A 23,392-nucleotide genomic window follows, 5' to 3' on the forward strand; every position below is an offset into this window, starting at 1 on the left:
TCTCTCACTATTGCAGAGTTCTGCTGTTGTCTCCTTTATTGTAATTTTGTATTGCTGTAGGTCGGCCTTTAAGTTATAGCCCCAATGTTTTTTTTCCAAGCGGATCCTCTGGTTGAAATCATATAAAGACTTAAGCATTGCCTTGTGCGCTGCACTGTCTAAAGTGAGTTATTAGCCTAATTTTCTCCGGGTAATTTTAGATAAAAGCCTGGCCAAGAGGGAAGGCAAGAGTTGGAAAAAAGAGAGAGGGGGGAAAATTAAATGACAGAGTGTTACGATAAACTGTCATTGAGGGAAGTGCTCTTAGGAGGCAGGTGAAAGGATTAGATACAGTAGTTCTGCATGTGAATGAGGGGACAGTGGGGTGGCAGAACTAATGTGTAGCATGACATCTATTATCCCTCTTCCTGCCCTGCAGACTGGCAGTGTTACACAACTCTGCTGAATACAGCAAGAGCTCCGCTGTAATGCTAATGCAAGGAGCAGCCCGTGGGGTATTGGGTAACTGTTTTTGCACGATTTTTGCTGCTTTGAAACTCAGCCAGACCGCACTCTGACTGGCTGTTGGATCGTACAGAAGTGACCAGGTTCACTCAGAGGGAGACAGACCTTTACATATTACATTTCATTAGTCTGTAGGTCATAAGAGACAAGCATCTGACTGACTTCCTGTCGACCTCATGTTACATTTGTAGTTTTGATTGGATTTATGGATTAATGGAAAGAATGGAAGGATTAATATTGGGGGGGGGTTCTTAATATTTTGGTTACTGTTGTAACAATGTACATTTCAGATTTAATTATAGATAAATCCTGTATTCATGTGTTGGTTTACTGTACCTAGAATTACTTTGGGGACAAGGACAGTTCAAAAGAGTAATTTTTTCACAGATCAGACAGGTTGCACTACATGTTTCTGATTATCTAAAAAATAAACAGCTCCTAAGAGAATGCCATTTCTATTTCATTACATTCAATTCATGCTAAATCTGACTTAAACTTACATTTCGGTAGGTCTTCCAAGGTAAAAATGTTTTTCATTAAAAATGATTCATTATAAAAAATATCTTATTGTGTTAGCAATAGACATAAAGTTAGGGCAGGGTAAAAAATATGGATTTTCTTGTTAATGATAGTCTTGATTTGAACGATCTCAATTCTTTAAAATCATTTTTATTGTGGTTTTTATTATTTCTGCTGAATCCACTGCCTCAGGTAAAGAGAGCGGACCGAACTCAAAGTAATAAGATAAAAAGGGTGTTTACTGCAAAATAATGACAAGAAAACACATTTCAATTCATGTCTGACTCTTATGAAATGAATCTTTTTTTTTTTTTTTTTTTTTTTTTTTTTAAATAAGCAACCAGTGTTATTTGATTCCTGAACAAATGACCCTTTTGATCCATCCCATTTAATGAATCTTTCAAAAAGGCTAAGGAGTTAACATTTAAATCAGTTTGTCAGATCCTGATATAAATGTTGAAAAACAGATGATATGTTAATTTATTTAAAAAAAGAAACTTTGAGCAGGATTTGCAGTCTTTTGCTTGAAAGGCAAGAAATATTCCTCTAAGCCACATTAGCTCATGTTCAGGTAGGGGACTGAAATCCTAGCATCAAACCTTAGGTTAGGTTTCATAATTAGTTTTATATAAAAACAAAACAAGTATGTGGTATTTCCTATTATAATTTACATTTTTCCAACTAAGTGTGTGTGTGGTTAATGCTAGATGTAGCAGACTGACTAGTTTCTCAATGTCTTTGGCGTCTAGCACCCGGTGAGGTCTGTCCCACACAAGAGACGGCCTGTCAGCAGCCCTCTGTGTGTCTCTCTGTATGTGTGTGGTGCTCTGGTAAAGCCATTCGTCTCTTGTCGTCTACTTCTTACTGTTGCTGTATACTTAGTTTGTCTTCCTCAATTTACTTTCCTCTCACATCAAAACCTCATAACAGCTTTAGGTGTGTGTTAGCATCATTAGTAGCTACAGTAACTGATGTCTATTTGTCTGCAGAGACATTGTTTGATCTTTGAGAAAAGGTTACGTTAGCTTCTGGTGGATTTGCTTTACATAACAGAGCATTATGATAAAGATGTTAGAGACTTACTACTACGTCTGCTTGATTCTAAACTGAACTAAATCACACTAATGCAAATTACTCTGTGGAACTCACACGAAGCTATGATATGACACAAACTGTATGAATGGTCTGCACAAACTGTATGGACTATTTTTTTAACTATTTACGGTATAAGCCCTTTTTTTTGGAATTCGTAGTATTTGATGAAATAATCCTTTAACAAGATGCCATTTGTAATGGAGTGATTAAGGATGAATGATAGTGTAAAGGTCGGGAATAAAGACAAAGAAACAACAGAAACAGGAAGCCGCCAGAAAACAGGCCAGGAATATCTACAGATGCCTGACTGGAAAATATTTAGTGAGACAGTGATGCCAAGAGTTTACCAGACTGTAATTTAAATAACATTCTCTAATGCAATGAATTAATTAACTAGGCGAGGAGCGGAGAATGTTGGTAGATTCCTTTCCACATAGTTTTGCAGGTGGAAATGACATCATTTAAATTAAAGGATTTAGGACAGACTATTTTAGGAAATTTGTTTTCCCTGCATTTCTTTCAGACAGAGGTGTGAAAGTCTAGATATGCTGGTAAGAGATGAAGCTGCTTAAGAGAAACAAAGAAGTTGGAACTGGACTTCAACTAACAACAATTTGATAATCAATTAATCTGAAAATTATTATTTGTTTCTTTAATTTGATGTTATGCATCTAGCCAAAACTGATTAAACTATACACTTTTACTAGTTAATAATATTAAAGGGGACATCGGATGCCCATTTTCCTTAAGTTGGTATGATTATTTAGGGTCGTCATGAAATGTCTGCAACACACTTTGGTTAAAATCCTCAATGGTTGTGTAAAACAACATCTTTACACCTTATCAAAACAGCTCTGTTCATAGTGTTATCTCTTTAAATGATAATGAGTTTCTGCTCACCCCGTCCCTCTCTTCCATTTTTCGTGTATTCGGTGGCACGTTACCATCAAAAACAAAACAAATTCACTGCGTCCTTTAAAAATTAAGACTCTTATGTTCACTTTTACATCCAACTACAAAACATCTGCATTGCTAAAGAGACATTGTTGTCGCTATAGCTGCTTGAGCGTGGAGTAAATGGCGCCATTGTTCAGCTGGCTAAGGGTGGAGATATGCTAATACAGGACAGTCCGTCTTCAGCCATGGGCGGGGCCTGAGCAGTATGATGTCATATTGCTGAGAAAAGCAAAACGGCTTAATAATTGAGACTGTTTAGGTTTTTTGGGGATTAAAAAAAAGGATTGAATGGATTTTTATCATTGTAGGGTGGTTGTGTCCACACATCGATGTCCTCTTTAATATATTTGATTAGTATTTGTAGACTTGGTTAGAAATGAGAGTTAGTTGGGAAAAGCCGACATTCCCTCTTTTCATCTCTGTATAAGGCTTGGAGTTGTGGTCATTTTGTCCGAATCCTGCGAGAAGAACTGTGTCTGGTCCCACAGTTGTTTGCTATTGTAGTCTCTCTCTCTTTTTCTCTCTCGCTCTTTTGCTTCTATTTTTTTCCCCCAGTCACCACCTCATGTTCCAGAGATTGAGATATTGGACCATAGAAAGAGAAAAGGGGGAAATGGACGAAAAAGGACTCAGACAGTCACAGGGGAACATGTACAGGAGACTAAGAAAAGACAAGACAACAGAAAGACTTTTTTCCTTTCTCCAGCCTCTCTCCCTCTCGCTCCCTCTCTCGTTTCACTTTCTTAAAGCTGAACTCCTGAGCTGTTCTGCCAGACACTGCCTACAAAAGTGAGAGAGAGTCGTTCTGAGTTGTTTATGAAAGCCATGCCGTCCAGACTGATGGATTTTTCTCTCTTCTCTCTGTTAATGTCTGTGCTTTGCTGGGCTGCAGTAGGGAACCACACAGGCCGGATCAAGGTGGTCTTCACCCCGACTATCTGCAAGATGACCTGCATTAATGGCCGCTGTCAGAACAGCTGTCAGCAGGGCAACACCACCACTATCATCAGTGAAAATGGGCAAGCTACGGACACGCTTACTGCCCCCAACTTCAGAGTCGGTGAGTGGCATCGCCACCTCTTCTTAATGTATTGTGGGAAAAGTGGGAAGTTTTCCTTCATTCAGGTCTTTGTAAAACATCTAATTTCCTAGTTGGCAACTGGACTTTGTTGAATGTATGTTTGCGTGCTTGCTTTTGCTGTCTACTGAACAGAGAACATCTGGCCACGGGCCTGTTACATCATGTCCAGCCTTAGACAGGTCTATAATTATGGCTGATGTTTGGATGTGTCTAGTTGCATTTCGGAGGGGAGTTTTCACTTGCCTGGCAGATATTGTGGAAAAGTTTAAGATGCTTTAGACTGTGTCTGAAAAACCTGCATAATTGGACCAGCAGTGGTATTTCACAATAAGGGCTCAGAATGGATAGAGAGCATGTGGTTATGACACAGCAGAACATCTTCTGCCCTCCGGCTCAGCTGGTTGGTGTTCATTTGCTGCCCAGCTCAGCCTCCTGAATAGAGACAGAGCAGTCTGGGTTCTTCACACACTTCTTAGTTGCGTAATCTGGTGTTTCCCAATCAGGGCTATTTGGAAAGAATTTAATTTGGCTGTGGTACAGTCTTTGTTACTTTTTTGTTAACTTTTTATTAATAATTCCACAAATTATAATGGATTTACTCATGGGTGATGTTTTTTACATGTTGAGCATCTATCATATATGAATTCCAATATACAATATGCAAATTAATTTTGTTAAACATCCCATCTGGATTTAATGTACAAGTAAATTCAGTATTTCTCTCAGAAAAAGTTTGATTGCCCCAGAACTGTCAAAACTTATGAAAGACAAGCTCAGGTGTCGTCTTATAGACAGTGGAAGCTACTTGGTGAGCCTTTTTTTTTACCCACTGATGATTAGTTATTTTTACAAAATATTTTTTATTGGTATAATTTTTTATTTATATTTTTGTATTAGTATTAATATTATTGCTTAATAATAATATGAATTAATAGGAACACATTTCTAGTCAATGGGGCTTTGGGAGTACAAGACAAAAACAGTTTAGGAAACACTCATCCTGTCTAAGTAAAGTCAAAAAGTACATCCACTTCCTGGACCACTGATCTTTATGGCCCAATATTGGTGGAAGTAGTTACTTTGCAAGTAGCAAGTAGTTACTTTGTGACTTACATTAGGGTCAAGAATGAAGCAATAGACACAATTTATACACATAGTTGTTACATAAGGGTTACTTTTGAATCCAATTACTTTGTGGACACAAGGGTAGCATTCAGCCAGGGGTTGTTTTCACCAGTGGATTTTGTAATGTAATCAGTATCCCCAAGTTGAGCGGCTGAAATTGTATTCCATATAAGAGGGTCAGGAAAGCTCAGAGGAGTAAGTGTTCAGACAGATACTCTCAGAATAAGCAGAAGTTGTGCATGATGCTAAGATGTCATTCTCTCTCTCTCTCTCTCTCTCTCTCTCTCTCTCTCTTCGGCAAGCTGTTTGTCTGAATGAGGTGAGCGTCTGGAGTGGGTGAGTGTGTGCGGCCTTATAAGGAACACAGAGCATTCTGTCAGCTCTTATCCAGACACAGCTGGGAGGAGAGATCCCAGGCTTAGCTCCAGCACCGTGGAGAAAGGAGACAGACACACACACACATTAGAGTTGGATCAATACCATTATTTTGCCTTTGGTACTCTGAACCAACTTCTTCTACCTTAGTGTTGATACCTTAAACAAAAAATAAAAAATTTCCAGGCAAATGATATATGAAATGAGAGTTGTCAATAGATTCAATAATTTTACTGATCTCATAGCAAATGTGCAATAATTAAATATACCTTTCCCATACATTACCATTCAAAGGCTTGGGGTCGGTTTGATTTTTTAAAAATGTTTTTAATTAATTTATTATTTTGTTTATTTCTCTAATGGCAAAGCTGAATTTTCAGCAACTATTATTTCAGTCTTCAGTGTCACATGATCCTTCAGAAATCATTTTAATATATGCTTCTTAAGGATCATTTCTTATTTATTATAAATGTTGAAAACAGTCATGCTACTTAACATTTTTGTGGGAACGGTAATGCTTTTTTTTATATACCTGAATAGACCATTCAAAAGAAGAGCATTTATTTGAAATATAATTTTTTGTAACAAAGTAAAAGTCTTTATAGTGACTTTTGATCAATGTAATGTGTCCTCCTAAATATAAAGATTTTAATAAAAAAAATATATATATACTAATTCTAAACTTTTGAATGGTATTGTACCTAAGTATTTAAACACTCTTATCTGATGCTTTTCTCATGAATGTTATGGTTTTGGTTAAATATCCCATCTGATTTCAATTTCTCTATACATTAGGTTGTTTTAATGTCAAATTTGTTAAATGCATTAAAAAACATTGAGTCTCTCACATCATTGCATAAACTTCACATAACACTATATGAACCACTAAACTTTGCACAAATAGCATATATTGTCATCCGGGTCAAGTATCAAAATTGGCAAAAGACATTGTACTCCATGCACACATAAAGACTGTCATATTGATCAACTCTATGTTTTGACTGTCAAATAGATCAATAGACCATCTTATAGAAATACTAAAACAATATCACAGATGATCAATATGTAGCTGTGTGCTTGATTATGATTGTACTGGTGATAGGAATCTATTACTGCACTTCTAAAAATCCTCAGTGTAGTCCAGACTGCCCCAACTGGAGCTGAATGTTCATCCCCAGAGACTGTTTATGTGTAAATGTCTCACCTGAACACGCTGTTGGACGCAGTAGTGTTGGGTGTTCTGACAGTCATCCCCATGGGGCTGCCACTGAACCCGTCTGTACAAGCATTTTCCTGGTTTGCAGGAAAATGTTATTCCATCTGTTTAAGGGCTGTGGGTTGCTGTTTTTTGTTGTTGTTTTTTTCAGCTGAAGTAGTGGTATTCCAGGTGGGCTAATGACATCACAATTACATAAAGCTCTAATGACTTGCTTTTGTTTGTGAAACACATTTGCCAGTTTTGAAATGCTTTTAATGTGTGTGTGTGTGTGTCCTTGAGCATTCTGTGAGAGTTCTGGTCTGAGTGGAAGAGAAGGATATTTTATTTATATTAGTGATATTTTCATCAACATTTACATGCCCTCAGAAAGTCTTGCTAGATTTTTTGATTAGTTGCTGTGTGTGTGTGTCTTGTGGTAATTTGTAGTTCAGAGTGCTGTTGTCTGAGTGAGTATAACCAACTGAACATCATACACTACCATTCAAGTGTATGGGCTGAGTATTTTTTCTTTTTTTAAAGAATTAATACTTTTATTCAGCAAGGGCGCATTAAGTTGATCAAAAGTCACAGTAAAGCCATTTGTATTACTAGTGATGAAAGCCCATTATGTTAATAGAATCGATACTTTATGCTGGCTTGCTAAAATAATATATGGAATCATATGAGTGAGGATATATGATACACTTGACAAAAAATATTATTTGTGGACATTTGGATTATGTGATAGTCAACAGAAAGAGCAAAAGGAGGGAAAAAAATCACTGCAACATAGCTTCAGTCATAAATTAAGGAAATATTTTATGTATGTATACTGTATTTTGTTGTTGTTGTTTTTGTGGACATTTGGAGTTTTCTGCACCTAGGTTGTTGTTTGTTTTCTCTCTCTTGTCGAGACTGTCCCACCAAGCCTCTCATTAGAGCTGTTCCTGGCAGCTCATCTGAAAGTCTTGTGTTTGCTTATGTGTATGTGTGAGAACCATTGTAGTTGTCACATTGCTATAGATAAAGCCAGTTATGATAGTAAAACCCATCTCATCACCACATCAGTAATGTGTATGTCTCGTGTATGGGTGTGGGTAAGAGGTATATACCTCTTTTATTAAATAAACCATGTTATAGTCATTTATGTGTGAAAGAGTGAGAGTTAATAATTGTGTGGTCTGTCATTATGCTCCTGCTAGTTGTCTTACCATTTCTGCCGCACTAAATTTGTTTACTGTCATATTGCTCTATTTCCTGGTGTCCAGGAGAGTGTGGTGCTGTGTAATTCACTAGTTGGGCAGGATGGAAAGCATGTATGCTTATGTGTATGAGTGTGTGTATGTGTGTGTGATTCAATGTTGATACATGAGTGTGTCAAGATATTGCCGGAGGTTCACTGTAGGCACTGTGGAATAGTCCTAGATTTCCCACTAGAGCAGAAATAATGAAAGAGTGTGTGTGCGTGTTGTGCATAAATCATGGTTTGTCAGAGTGAATGTAAATATTTATATAAATACACCAATGTATGGGAGAAAATATATGTATTTATTTGCATGTGAATGTGGGGTTGTTTAACTACTTTGGGGACAAAATATTGTCCCTGGAAGAGAGTTAAATATGACAAAACCCCTCTTTGGGGACTTTTGGGGTTGCCCTCATTTGGAAAAATGAATGAAATCATGCTTCATAAACAAAAAAAAAAGTGTGAAAATGTATACAAAAATAATAGAAGACTATTATATGACATCATTTAGATAGCCGAGTAAGGTGTCTATCCTGCCTTTAATCTTGAATTATGGTATCTGCAGTCAGTGAACTGTGCGTCTGGCCACAGGAGGTATATGCGGTTTGAGAGGAAATGACATCATGTTGTGCTGGGTGGGAGTGGTGTTGTTTTAATGAGTATTTAGCATGATGAGTTCATGATGGTTAAATATATTATGTGGCTTTTGGTTTGGGAAAGTTTTTAAAGAATATTACGACAGGAGAATGAAGTTCACCTCAATTAAATGTTTGAAATAATGTCCTACGCCACAACACAAACATATTTCCGTAAAATATCAAGCCCCAAAATGTTTATTTACTTCAGCTGTGGGATATTTAAATCCATTTATCATTTTGCTAGTATTATTACTGAGCTGAATGTGATCTAAAAGCTCAACTGAGATTTTAAGCAGTGTGTAAAATGTCTAAAAGTGAGCAAGGCAGAGAGAAAGTCAAAGATGTTTCACGGCAGAATGGTCCTTCACCGTAATGCATCGCATAAAACTCTCATTACATGCCACCACAAAACTTCCTAAATAGATTTTCTGTGAAGCATTTAAGCATACACACACACACACACACACACACACATTGGCCCACAAGTAAATGTTGATCATTTTGTTGGTTCATCTGTGTATATGTTTGTCAGTCTCTTAAATGTGATGGGTCTCTAAAAAGGAAGTTGTCACTAAAATAAACATTAAAAAATGTCACTCAATATGCCCGTGATTAACCACACTTTGCTCTGCTTGTGTATGTGTTTTAGTTGTTTGCCATTTGCCCTGCATGAATGGAGGAAAATGCAGTGCTCGGGACAAGTGCCAGTGCCCACCTAACTTTACTGGAAAATTCTGCCAAATGGCAAATCCCAACGGTCACCAGGGGCAACATGCTGTCGTAAACGGACAGAAGACACACATCCACTCAACGCACACATTACCCCTCACCTACGGCACTGGACAAAACCAGGGTAACACTTTTATTTGTTTTTTTACCTGTAGAAAATCTGGCTGAAACTTGTTATTCAGAAATACCGGACTTTGCTGTTATTAAAGGAATAACTACTGTAGGGTTCAGAATTACCACAAAAATACATTTTCGTTTGTCCTTTGTTTTCTTAAAATAAATAAATAAATAAAGCCTGGGTTACAGTGAGACACTTATAATAGAAGTCAATGGGGCTGATCCATAAACATTTTAAAACTCAGTATAGCTACAACATGTATTAGCATGATTTTATTGTGGAAAAATTTCTTATTAACTGATTCATTGTAAAATAATATTCAGTTTTACAACTTCATTGCCATTACAACACAATGTCATAAACCCTAAAAGTCTAAAATGAAATTATTTAAACAGCTCAAGTCATGCACAATTCTTGACAGAATAATGAATGCAAGTGCTTTTATAAATTTATCACATTTTGTTGCTTTTAAGTCTGCCAGAAATGGTCCCCATTCACTTGTATGTGGCTCACTGTTATCTCAATTCTTGGCCTGAATCAAAATGATTTTTTTTTAATATTTAACATTACACCACCAATTCTGTTGACTGAGCTTAACTTTGTACTGAAACCATATGAACTTGTAGTGAATCCCCTTAAATAGTTACTTTTCTGTAGGTTTGGTAAATGTCCATGTGAAGCATCCCCCAGAAGCCTCTGTCCAGATCCATCAGGTGTCTCCGGTGGACAGTAATGGGCAGGTGAAGAACACACACTCCAGCCACTCCTTCACCTACCACAGCAGCAGCCAGAGCATCCAACACGGTCATACTCACAGCGGCGTCATTTACCCCAACCAGCAAACATACCCCCAGTACCAGCCGGTGACATCCAAGAGCCAGCTGGGACGCTGCTTCCAGGAGACTGCTGGAATGCAGGTCAGAGAAACAATGAGTGTTTCTTTGCCTTAAACTCATATATAAAGCTTTTATGTGAAGAAGATATCTTGGGTATCTATGTGTTTTTGTTCATGCAATGATAGTCTGTGGGTTCTGGTGTTATTTTGGACCCTCTTGAATTCTAATGTATGGACAAACACAATCTTCAAAATATCTTCTGTAGCTTTACTTTTCTGTTCATCTCTGTCTTTATCTCTCTAACCATTGCTGTGAGCTGTGAATCATCCACTATTACTCTGTCTCTCACTTATAATGTCTTTTAAACTAACTCATTTTCAGCTATCAACGGATGATCAAGAAGTAGAGCAAAAGGCAAAATGAATAGTGAGATTAGATTCCCACCAGAACATTGTGGTGCTCAAGGGAACATGTCTCTCAAGAAAAACACTGCATATGAAATACAAAATAATGATTCTCAAAAGAATTTTGACTCAGTACCTGCCTCCAGTATAAAAGAAAATCCAGTTGTCTTCTACTCCTATAGCTGTTTAGCCTATCAAGTTATTTTTAAGTTCACCTCAGTATTTTGTTTACTCTAATTGTAAAGTGCCATGACTGTTTTTGCAACCATTCATACTTAATTTGTGACTTTGTCTTTTTGTGTCAGCAGAGAAGAGGGTGTTATCAGGTTTTTTGAGTTGTGTATCATCGCCCGTCTCACAGATAATTGCTCTTTCGTGCCTGGTTCAGCAAATTAGATTCAGTCAGGGGAGAGATATCAGAGTGTTGATCAGAAAGAACAGGCATCAAGAGTTGTGTGTGAGCAGAATTATGTGTGTGTGTGTTGTGAATGGTCTAGATAAGTATCTGTCATTTTTTTCTCTCTCATTCTTTATTTCTTTCATTAATTTACTGGATGTGATTGTGTTTTATTGTTTTGTAGTGTGGGAAAGCTCTGCCTGGCCTGTCTAAACAAGATGCCTGTTGTGGGACGGTGGGCACATCATGGGGATTCCACAAATGCCAAAAATGCCCCAAGAAAACATGTAAGCTACTGTCTCACTCTAACAAACAAAATGTCCGGCTCACAGACAATTATCTGCCTTATTTTTACAAACAAAAACGGCAGTCAAACAATCATCTACCTCGCTTTCACAAACAAAAACACCCATCCCTCACACATAAATTGGTCTCGAGGCCCGGGTATGCTACATTTTTCTTGTCTCCTTCTAGCACAATTGAGCCCTTCAGATATACTTTATTGACCCTGTTTTTGGATCGTTATTTTTGCACTTGCGTATGCACACAAAAATCGGGCTGTACACGGACATCCTTGATCCAAAGCAAAATGTGGACAACAGAAGTATACTTTCCACTTCACTTTTACACAGACAAACATCTGTCTCAATTTCATGAACAAAAATACGTCTCACCCTCAAAGACAAAAACAACTGTCTCTTCTTCATGTAGAAAATCATCTGCCTTATTTTTATGAGTAAAACCTCCTGTCTCACCCTCACACAATCATTCATCCATTTCTTTTTTTCAAACATCTGTTTTACTCTATACCAAACACAAACATTTGTCTCACCCTCACACACAAACTCAAGCATGTCTTAGTCTGTTAATTGAAAGACCAGGATGATTGAAATAAACTAATGTATGTTCAGAGTGAGACACACCATTAAACATCAGTATGCATGGGCCTCATTTGAGATGAAACACTTGCAGTATGATTGTGCACAGTATTCCACAGTAGTGCAGTCCGAAAAGAGCGGGAAAGCAGTGATTCATCAAGAGGCCTAGACTTGATTTCTCACTAACTAAAAGAGACTATGAAGAGTTCTTTTGAAAACCATTTGATGTCAAACCTCCAAGTGGCTGTGACTCAACAGACACATGGTCCTAATATCACAGCGAGAACGAGAGGGAAGGAATGCATTCCACAGAGAAAAGGCAAGTGCGTAATGAGTGGGCAAAGGAAAGAGAAAGCTGTAAAGTATTTGGTTACACGCGCTGTGTTGAACTTACTGACATGCTGACTCACCTGGCACACACTCCAGCTTTAGTAATGATCCCTCACATACACACATGCATTTACTCATACAGTCGTGATTCCTCTATGCTTAGTCACTTCTCTGAAGTCCCTACAGAAAACTGTTAGCGTACCACCCCTCTCGCTCTCTTTCTCTGCGCGGTATGTCCATAGATGTTTCTGAAATTCTCTCCCCATATTTGGGAGTCCCTGCATTCTGTGCATTCCCAGACATAACACTGATTTAAACCTTATGGACATCACCAAAACAAATGTTCATGAGTATCTAAAATATTTAAGGATTGTTGTTTCAGTCTTCAAATGCCAATTAAAATGCTATTCCTTATTCATCTCACACTTTTTCTTTTCATTTTATGTTAATGTTTACTCCGTTTTGGAGGCACAGTGATTCAATATAGCCATGAGAGGTGTGAAGTTGATGTGACATTACCGCTGACTCTGAGGTCTGTGCGCAGCAGCTGTAGGCGAGCACTTACTAGGACATCAGCTGGCACTGAAGGGAAATAGAAGTGCATGGCAGTAACTGAACACAAATGTTGGGGTAATGAAGATGTAAACAAGTCTGGAGTTCAGCCCCCTTTATTTCTGAAGCAGGCTCAAAATATGACCCCTGGAAGTGCTGATGCCATTCTGTTTTCTTCCAAATGAGTCATTGTGTCTCACTCTCTCTGTTCTATTTATGTAATTTATTATGGTCATTACCCATGAGAATGAGAGAGAAGTAAACCCTGTTCCTTTTACGAGTTCCCAGTCGCAAGGCCTCCCCTGAAACAAACCACAGCAGTGGTTTTGCTTGCATCTTATCTTTTTTTAATCTATGAGCTCAGAGACAATGGTGTGTTTAACAACACACTATATAGAGTGATTAATGATATGTGTGTGGATGTTTTAGTGCAGAACCGTGCTCACTCTGAATCCTGAGTGATTTGCTCCCCTTTAAATCCTGCTAGTTTCCTGTGTGAATTGATTTAAGAAATTAAGAAAGAAATTTTGAATGTTTGTCTTTAGAGTTGTATCTAAATGTGCTGTTTTTTTCCCCCTCCATCTCCTCTCTCTCTCTCTCTCTCTTTATCTCTCTCTCTCTCTTTCCTCCATAGCGATTCCTTTGATTGAATGTCCTCTAGGCTATAAGAGGGTGAATGCCACTCGCTGTATCGGTAAGTGCCATGGCTTGTATCTGGTTTAATGCATGCATATATGTTTATCTTGTCTTTTTCTGTTTTTTCAGTGGATGTGTATATGTTTGTTGTTCTACATATTTTGCGTGTTTGTGTAGTTATGCATCAACTGTGATGATTTTGATAAGATGCATAAGTGTATGTAAGTGTAGAAGCATTGTAGACTGAGAGACTGCAATGGCTGAAGTTAAAAATCATAATTTGTGTTCTACTGAAGAAACAAAGTCACCTACATCTTGGATGCCCTGGGGGTAAGCAGATAAAATCAAATGATCATTTTTGGGTGAACTATCCCTTTAATATGCCCCCGGTCTCTGCATGTCACAACTGGCGACAAACACCATGTACTGTTCCTTTCATTAAATTGACATTTTAAAACAGTGTCCCAGATCTATCAAGGTGAAGGCTTTCTTTCAGTGTTATGAGGAGAGACAGGTGACATCTTTGATAGGTCTTTCTAATCTAAGTTGAAGTTGAATGTAATAGCAAGAGATCCAATATATCAGGGCCAGAAATACTTCAGGGCTTTTACTCATCCTGAGAATCAAACTAAAATAAAGCTCATGCTTCCATGTATTATTAATGTATGCCTTGGCTATGCTAATAATGCTTCTTTTTAAAGACAAATGTGAGATGGGGCACCTAGATTGTTTAAATGCAAAGCTCAGTATAACCATCCCAGCATTTCTGTTATTAACTATAAAATTGCTAAAGCTTCTTTTAATTTCACAACCATTTAAAAGTTTGGGGTTAGTAAGATTTTTTATATCCTGAAAGAAGTGTCTTATAGTCACCAAGGGTGTATTTATGTGATTAAAATTTCAGTAAAAAGTGAAATATTTTAAAATATAATTTATTTCTGAAATGTAAAAGCTAAAATTTCAGCAGCCATTACTCTGATCTTCAGTGTCACATGACCCTTATCATTCTAATATGCTGATTCTGTGCTCAAGAAAGATTTAGTACTATCACTGTTGAAAAGAGTTGTGCTGCTTTGTTTTTCAGGATTCTTTGATGAATAGAAAGCATAAAAGAACAGCATTTATTTTCGCAACAGAAATCTATTATAACATTACACGTATCTTTACTACCACTTTTGATCAGTTTCATGCATCCTTACTGAATAAAGTATTCATTTCTTTAAAACAAATTGTAATGAAAAATTTTTTATTTCAATGTATGTTTTTGTGTGTTATTCATTGTGGTCTATGTATCCATATTATTCTATATCAAGACTTTGCATCCTTTGGTACCTATTTGTCTTTCTGTCTCTATTTCTCCACACAACTCCAACCAAACACATCTGCTGTTAGCAGCCACCAACAGCCAAAACAGTCTGCCAAACCCAGAGCTGAACCGCAGCTAAAAGTGAAGCAGGCTGTGTCGGGGGAAGTGCCCAGCATGTGTCCTGGCCACAGGCGCTCTGGAGTTTGGAGGCTGGTAGATCTGGGCAACTTTGAGACATACTTAAGTGCAATTAATTAAAAAAAAAAAAAAAAACCTGTTACTTGATCAAAAAAAGAAATGCATAAAAATAATAACAATAAGTAACTTAGTCTCCAGTAAACTATCAAATAAGCCAAATACAGTTAGTTGTTGTCATTTTTAAAGTTTTAAAGTTATTTTTTGTCTATGGTCTGCAAAAGCAGGGTTGCTGGTCATGTGATCATTATGGGTACCATCTTAAGATCACTACAGAACACTACATTTCTCAAAAGTAGTTGTAATGGAAACAAACAGATAGTTTTGATGATTGAAATGTATCTCAGATTTAATAAACAGGCCTCAAAGCACTAAGGGGTATACCTTACCTCCATATCTTAATGAAAATTTCAGCATGGGCTGTTCTCTGAAGCTAGTTTACAACACTTCTTTAGCGATCAGAGAGCTGTTAAGTTTGAACTTAACTTATCACTGTCCTGATAACACGGCCTTAGTGTCCAGCAAAACCTTGGACACTTTCCTGCGTTCATGGAATACTTGAACTGATTCTTAATATTTTCACTTATTTTTTAGCTATACAAAATTATTTTGTATATTATCTTTTTCCCTTAGAATTTCTTTATGAGTCCGTCACCATGCAGATTTGCAGGGCATTATGTGTATTTTGTATAGAAAAATTGAGTTTTCTTGTGTAATGGGGACACAATGATGTCATGGCTTTGAGTGACAGCTCCTTTGGGCCAGTCTGTGTTCTGGTGCAGATGTTTGGATGCTTGAGGGATTGAGTGTATGCCCTCTCTCCATGAGCACCACTGTCATCATGAACACATTAGCATTGCATTAGGAAATGTGTTGGATCTGTGTCCCAATCTAAGTGACTGAGAATGATGACTGCCCACGCCCTTGACTCACACTCAGTGGCCTCTTAGAAGGGTATTAGTGTGCTCTGCTGTGTGCGTGTGTTCCTTTTCTGACTGAGAGATGGTGGATCACGGGTTTACATTAGCACAAATAAAGCTGTGAAAATAAATCAAATGCATGCTTTGTGTCTGTGCATGCTCATATGTCTGTAAAAACAGTAATTTCATTTATTAGCGTTTTTTGTCTTGTTTTAAAAAAATAAATACTTACTTGAGGCAAAAGTGCATAATATATTAGAACTTGTTTTCAGAGAATCTGGAAATTAGGTTTATTTTTCCAGCCCCATTAGCAAATATGTTTTTCTTCTTTTAAGCATTAATCTAATAAAATTTAGTTTTTTTTTTTTCTTTTCTTAGATTTACACTTTAAAACAAGAAAAAAAAAACTGTTTGGTTAGAAAAATAAATTTAATTCAACATGAAATACAAAGGCTTCATTTCTTATTTTAACTGTTTTTCTTGTAGTAATTTCATCTTTAGAGTATTTTAAGGATTTTTAGATTTTGATACTGGAAAACAAGAAGAAAATATGCAATGTGCGTGAATCTAAAGCCTATTTTTCTTGTACAATCCATGTAACACTGTCATCATTTACTTACCTTGTGTTGTCCAACCCTGTATGACAGTATTTCTTCCGTGGAACACAAAACAAGATTAAGAAATGCTTCATTGTTTTTTGTCTATAATGAAGGTCAATGCAGTTTTAAAAAATATGAAAGTTCCTAATGTCTGTTATCACCCTCAGATATTGATGAGTGCCATATTCAAGGAGTTTGTCCCAATGGAAACTGCATAAACACCATGGGCAGCTACAGGTGTATCTGCAACCCAGGCTTTGTGCCTGACCCCACCCTGACCACCTGCTTCCGTAAGTCTCTTCTCTTCTCTTCTCTTCTCTTCTCTTCTCTTCTCTTCTCTTCTCTTCTCTTCTCTTCTCTTCTCTTCTCTTCTCTTCTCTTCTCTCTCTTCTCTTCTCTTCTCTCTCTTCTCTCCTTCTCTCTCTTCTTCTCTTCTCTTCCTCTTCCTCTCCTCTCCTCTCTCTCTCTCTCCTCTCTCTCTTCTCTCTCTCCTCTCGTCTCCTCTCCTCCTCTCCTCTCGTCTCTTCTCTTCTCTTCTCTCTCTTCTCTCTCTCTCCTCTCCTCTCTCTCCTCTCCTCTCCTCCTCCTCTCCTCTCCTCTCCTCTCCTCTCCTCTCCTCTCCAGCTTAACTTGCTGGCTGATGTCTTTGGCATGTCCCTGCTGTCTCCATGTTTACCTACTCAAAGAAATCTACAAATGTAAATGGATTCAGTGCAGCTAATCACTTCAGCTTGTAGCAGTAAGACTTGCTGATTAGTCAAACTAGCAGCATGATATAACATGGCTTCTAACATTAACTGTGGCTGTCACATGACCAATGGGTTCTGTGCTGTTCAGGCATGAACATATAACAGTGAGGGTGAAATGTGCTGGCATCATCAGTGAAATTGGTCAATGGGGCACAAATATGCTCAAGCTTTCTCTGTTATTTAATGAGGTAACCCAAGTGTGCTGTCTGTGTTATTGTGATAAATATAGAGGCTGATCCTTCTCCTGGCAGCTAGTGCTTGCCGTATTACACCTCTGGAACACACCGTTATGTCTTTTTGTTCAGAGAAGATCAGAGAGTTCTTTTAATCCTCCTTTTAGCCTTTGGTTTTTTGCTCATGTATACAATGTGTTTTGGCTGACAGTATAAGGTCGGTCAACACAAATCTGCTGTTATCTGCAATATGAATATGTTCAGTTGTACATCTAAACTCAGAATTGTACATCTTAACTCATTTTTCACTTATTAAAGGGAAAAATTAATATGCGAGAAAGCAATACACACATCGACAATTCTTTTATATATCAACACATTTACCTGAGGGCATGGGTTTATTTTATGTTAGATGACACGAAATGTAAAAAAAGTGGGTGCATTACTGTATTTTAATGATGTAACATTCACTAATAATTTTCATTCTCATTCACTAATAATTAAACATATAAAAACATATACATATCCTATATAGAAAGACATACTGTATCTGTACATTACCGTTCAAATCTTTTAAAATGTATATGCTCATCAAGGCTGCAATTACTTTATTTGATCAGAAGTATGGTGAAACAGAAATATCGTATAATTTACTATTTTGAATAACTTTTAATATATCTTAAATGTAATTTATTTCTATGATGGCAAAGCTAATTTTTCAGCAGCCATTACTCCAGTCCAAAGTGTTACATTCTTCAGAAATCTTTCTTTTAAGTAAAACTTCTGATACAGTCTTTTTTTTTTTTTTCATATATGTACTTATGATGTCTGATAACAAGTGCTTCCTGATGCATTAACCCTTATATATAACCTTTCTCACATGCTTTCTGCTTAACTGACCTCTTTGCACTTTGATAGATGTATTCTTGTCCCGTGTTCTTGTCTATCTTGCGTCTAAAACAAAATCACTTTTTTCATACACGCTCTCTGTTTTAATGTGGTTATAGAGGCAGTTGTTCTTTTGTTATGGCATTGTAGTCATGCATAGATGGAACACGAGGTGAAGGGAATCTCTTTTCTCTTCTGTTTTTTCTTTCTCTCTCTTCCATGTTTGCGTCATACACCATGCACACTGCTCCCCTCCCTCCCTCCTTCTATCGCCACGGTAACCAGCCGAAACACCTGCTCTTCGTGAGGAGAAGGGTGCTTGCTTCCGATTGGTCAGTTCGGGGAAGCAGTGCTTGCACCCTGTGTCCACTCAGCTGAGTAAACAGTTATGCTGTTGTAGTGTGGGGAAGGCCTGGGGTCCTCATTGTGACCACTGCCCCCTACCTGGAACAGGTAAGCTACCCGAGACACACCCCCTGTCGGCACCACCTGTTCTACTGGTATCATTCCCTCTCTGTCCTCCACTTCAGTGTGGTTTGCATGTGTGTTTTACAGCTCTGCTATGTAGATGCTTTTACATGCCATCACTCGTTTTTTGTTAGTTCTGCTGTAGATTTTTTTTTTTTTTATATATATATACATTTCTTACCTGTGTATTGGCCTTCCTGTGAGGCCTGCGAAATTTGTTGGTTTTTGCCTTTTTTGTACATTTGTTTGTGATTTGTTAGGGTTGCTTTGTTTGAAGAAGAATTACTGTCATTGTTCATTTAAATTAATGACATTTTTAATCAATGACATTAAAACAGACAATCAGATAAATGGACAGATGGATGGAAACAAACAGTCAGATAGTTTAGACGGATAGATAGATAGATAGATAGATAGATAGATAGATTTGTGTGTGTGTGTGAACGTGTTGTTGAGCATTTTCTCTTTCTCTCATAGCTGCGTTTAAAGACATTTGTCCTGGAGGAATGGGTTACCACGTAACCACACCGTTCATTTACAAGCCCAAACCTCCTAATGGACACAGCCAGACAGACGGTCACGGGCAGAGCAAGCCCACCATCAGACACCAAGTGCCTGTGGATCCTCCCTTGCCCTTCCCCACCCTGCAGCAGCCTGTGGAAGCTCTCAGCATCACAGAGAGGCAGCTACCTGGTGAGTCTTATGAGTTATTAGCCACACGGGACAGAAACTATGAATGACATTAAGCTGCTCTGAAATATGTCTGTGAATATGCAGACATTGTTTGTTTGTTTGTTTGTTTGTTTTATTTGTCTCATGTTGAATATAACAAACATGTGTTAAGGAAACCTTCCAGATTTGAGTATGTAATGCAATGTTTATTTGCATGGTAGTCTGCCTGGATGCATTTTATGAAGGAGAGACACATACACACAATAGCTACACCAGCAAGAACTCTTTCACCCTCTTCCCTGTCCTTCTTTTCTTCTCTTTTAAATGTCATCACATGCACACTTGGCACCATGCAATGGAATGAGACTTGGCACTGGTCCGGAGAAGACTGAGATCCAAAATGTAGCCAATGTAGCCAAGGCAGAGAGTCATTAGCATTGCTTCCACCTTGCAAAACCAATGTCAAAGCTGATGAAGGATTCCAGAAGATCAGTGCATCGCATCATATTTTCTCCTTTCACTACTCTCCTACAAAATGAACTGCACAGATTTTTATAGCCTCTCTGCAAAAGCAGCCCATAAAAGCATTGCACAGCTGAACAGTGTGGTGGAGGTGGGCCAGGTTCAGAGAGAAAGTATTTGTCCTTAGGCTTTATCAAGTTTTGTCCTGTTGCTGGGAGACCGTGTTTCAAAGTTGCTCTGGAACTAAAAATGGTCCACTGAAGTTCACCCTTTTATACACTATGTGACTAAAAGTATGTGGACAGTCCATTTTTCTTTTCTTTTCTTTATATATATATATATATATATATATATATATATATATATATATATATATATATATATAATATTTATTATTATTATTATTATTATTATTTGTATTTTTGGGTGAATTCAGATGCATAGCTGGCAGCACTATTTTACTGAATTTGCAAATGTATGATTATTTGTTTCATAGCTTTGTGTGACAATTTATTTTTGTGTTTTTATATGAAATAATGGATTGCTGCAGTGCTCACAGTTCCCCGGCAGGTAGGTTGGGTTTGATTCAGCAGTAAAGATCTGCTAAATGTGCTGCACAGCTGATGCTGATGCTTTCACACACACGCCAATGCAGCACTGCAAAATAGCAGCAAAACTTGACATTCAAAGCATGACATCATCATGTCATCACTGCTGCATGACCACTCTGTGCGCTCTGCATTCTGCTCCTACAGATGTGTGTATGTGTCAGTGTGTGTCCTTTGCTTTGTGTGTGTGTTTTTAATTAGGCAAAATTAACATTTAGAAAAGTGCAGTTTTAAGTTGCAGTTTTGAAGATTTAAAATTTAATATTCATGATTTGGTTGTCTAAAACGGTATAAACTTTTATTACTCTTCAAGATTGGTCTAGGCATGCAGTGTTTAGTTGGTTTGAACCTAAATGTCTCTTCAGTTTATGAAAGATAGAGATTAAAAGACACTGTTGTTTCAAGAGCACTCTCGAATGATGTAATAAGGGAAGATCTTTCTATGTGATCAGGTCTTTGAGATGCTTTAATAGCTCAGTTTAGGAAAACATGGCTTTCGGGTGAGTCAAGGAGGCTTATTTTAGTGTTGCTGGTCTCTGTGTGGAACAAAATGGATTTGATTTCACCCTTCAACAGCTTATCGTAAAAATACTTAGTTTCTCAGACTGTCACACTGAAGGTACCCTATGAAGAACCTCTATGCACCCTTTCAGTTCTCTGATAAGTGTTCAAAGTGGAACCCATAAGTTTCTTCAAGATCTCCTCTAGTTCCTCCAGTAATCCCTTGAGGTTCTGATTCACCTTAAAAAGGTTACTTGAGGGGCCTTCAAAAGAGGTTCTCTGAAGGATTCAGCCAGTGTGGCAAATCTGAGGAAATCCCATTTTGTTCCACAATTATTTATATTTTTATGGTTTAACTCTCTCTTCCCAGAACTTAATTTTAAGTGGGCATGTGTTGTGTAGTATGTGTGTGTGTGTGTGAGAGAGCGTTGAGTGGGAATGTGTTGTGTGGTATGTGTATGGAGAGGTTGCATCTCGCTTTTTTTCACTCAACTTTAAAGACTCTGTCCCAAATGCCACCTTTAGCCCTTGCGACCCAACACACTTTGTTGATGTAATTCTGCATAGACTTTCAGATAATGTTCTGCATCAGTGCCAACTTGCTTCTGAAACCTAAAGTTACAGAGTATTGTGGACTTCACAGACATTGCATGACTGCAAGTATACATCAAATGTGCCATTTGGGACAGGGCCCAAAATATTTACAGCTCTGCCCACTTTAATGCACCATGCTGTCAGAGCAGAAGCAGACTGAATTGCTTATTCCTTTGCTTTAGTTGCCAATAAATTTGCTTCATCTCTTTTGGATCAGTCGATTACTGTGTGTCATTTGTTTCTTATCTGTTTGAAGGAGCTTTATACCCACATGAGTGTTGATAGGTCAGTAGTACAGCCCGGACAGGCCCAGCTGTCACCCGGGGTGTCTACAATCAGGATGGAGCCTGCCCTCCCAGGTCTCAATCCCACTTGTACTTGCATATCCCCATAAACACTTCCTCACCTCTTTTGCTGTTATAGTTGACCCACTGGTTTATGCATATGATTTCTGAAGAAGTCTTTGTGACTGTACTGATGCTGTTTAAATTGGGATAAAACAATTCATTTCAGATGTGTATAAGTGGCCTAACTAACACATCCAGATGGTGACAACGATGGGTTGGTCTGTTATCTGCCACTGTGATGCCAGATATTCGATATATTCAGTTTTTGTTTGTCATATTGAGAGAGATCGTGCAAATGTTCATTATTTGTTTTGTAAATAATCTGGTCCATGGCATGTAGAAGGACTTCTTAGCAGATTGTGGAAAGTTCTAAATCTCTTTTCTTTCTCTTCCCATGTTGCCCCATTCCCTGTCACTCTCCAGAGGTGGTGGAGAAGGTGTCACCACCTGCTCCAGTGGAAATTCTGCCCTCCATAGAAAGTCAGAACATCTCCCCAACACAGCTGGCAGGTGAGTCCATCCATCCATCAACCCATCCATGAAATGTATATTTGGGATGTACAATATTACTGATAAGTCTATAATTATGCAAATGGTCTGGCCAGAAAATTACTATTTTGTATAAATAATTTAATATTGATACACCAAAAGCTAAAATCAATTATTTAAATGCTAGAAACCTCTCTCTCCATCCATATATATATATATATACTGCTCTCTCCACTTGTTTTCCTATGGGCATATTTCAAGATCATGTTTAAAGAAGGAGTCTCTAAATACTTTCTTTTAAAATATGTAGCACACAGGCAATTAATAAACTGAACAGACTGCTCATTGAAACTTAATCCGAACTTTTGCACTCTTTGTACTTTATTTTTATTTCCGGAAAGTTGTCAGAACAGGCCACAACAAGTAAGGGATTAATTAGGAAGTTGCAAAGATATTTGGGTTCTTTGTTTCCAAGCAGTTACCTATCACAAACCCTAACATTTATTTATTTGTTTGTTTATTAATACCAAGTCTACCAGGATCTTTTCTGCTTAACTGTTGACACAGGATTAATAAGCTAACTTATGCAATTCACCATTCCCCAAAAGCCATTCTTTCCTACCCTCAAAGAAAGAAAAAATCATACCAAAGCTAATAAATGTCTGTTTCCAGTAAGTGATGGAATGCATGACTTGTTTGTTGATTTAAAAGTACATGTAGCCCTTCGTTTATTAGTCTCTGATTTTTATTTAATGCATTGCCTACACTGTGAAAATGCAAAAAATGACCTTGTCCTTTATTTT

At 37.7% G+C, this 23,392-nt stretch overlaps 1 protein-coding gene across 1 annotated transcript in view; it reads left to right on the forward strand.

Annotated features, from left to right (window-relative positions):
* LOC109070464 (latent-transforming growth factor beta-binding protein 1) overlaps positions 1–23,392 on the forward strand; it is a 72,627-nt gene that overhangs the window by 26,828 nt on the left and 22,407 nt on the right. The window contains 11 exon segments of the mRNA XM_042773960.1: positions 3,968–4,135; positions 9,388–9,591; positions 10,243–10,502; positions 11,407–11,509; positions 13,617–13,676; positions 16,806–16,928; positions 18,734–18,901; positions 19,394–19,609; positions 20,601–20,620; positions 22,010–22,112; positions 22,524–22,610. Coding sequence (XP_042629894.1) covers positions 3,968–4,135; positions 9,388–9,591; positions 10,243–10,502; positions 11,407–11,509; positions 13,617–13,676; positions 16,806–16,928; positions 18,734–18,901; positions 19,394–19,609; positions 20,601–20,620; positions 22,010–22,112; positions 22,524–22,610 — 1,512 coding nt within the window.

The sequence above is a fragment of the Cyprinus carpio genome, chromosome A17 (assembly GCF_018340385.1).
Source record: "Cyprinus carpio isolate SPL01 chromosome A17, ASM1834038v1, whole genome shotgun sequence".
Taxonomy (NCBI): Eukaryota; Metazoa; Chordata; class Actinopteri; order Cypriniformes; family Cyprinidae; genus Cyprinus; species Cyprinus carpio.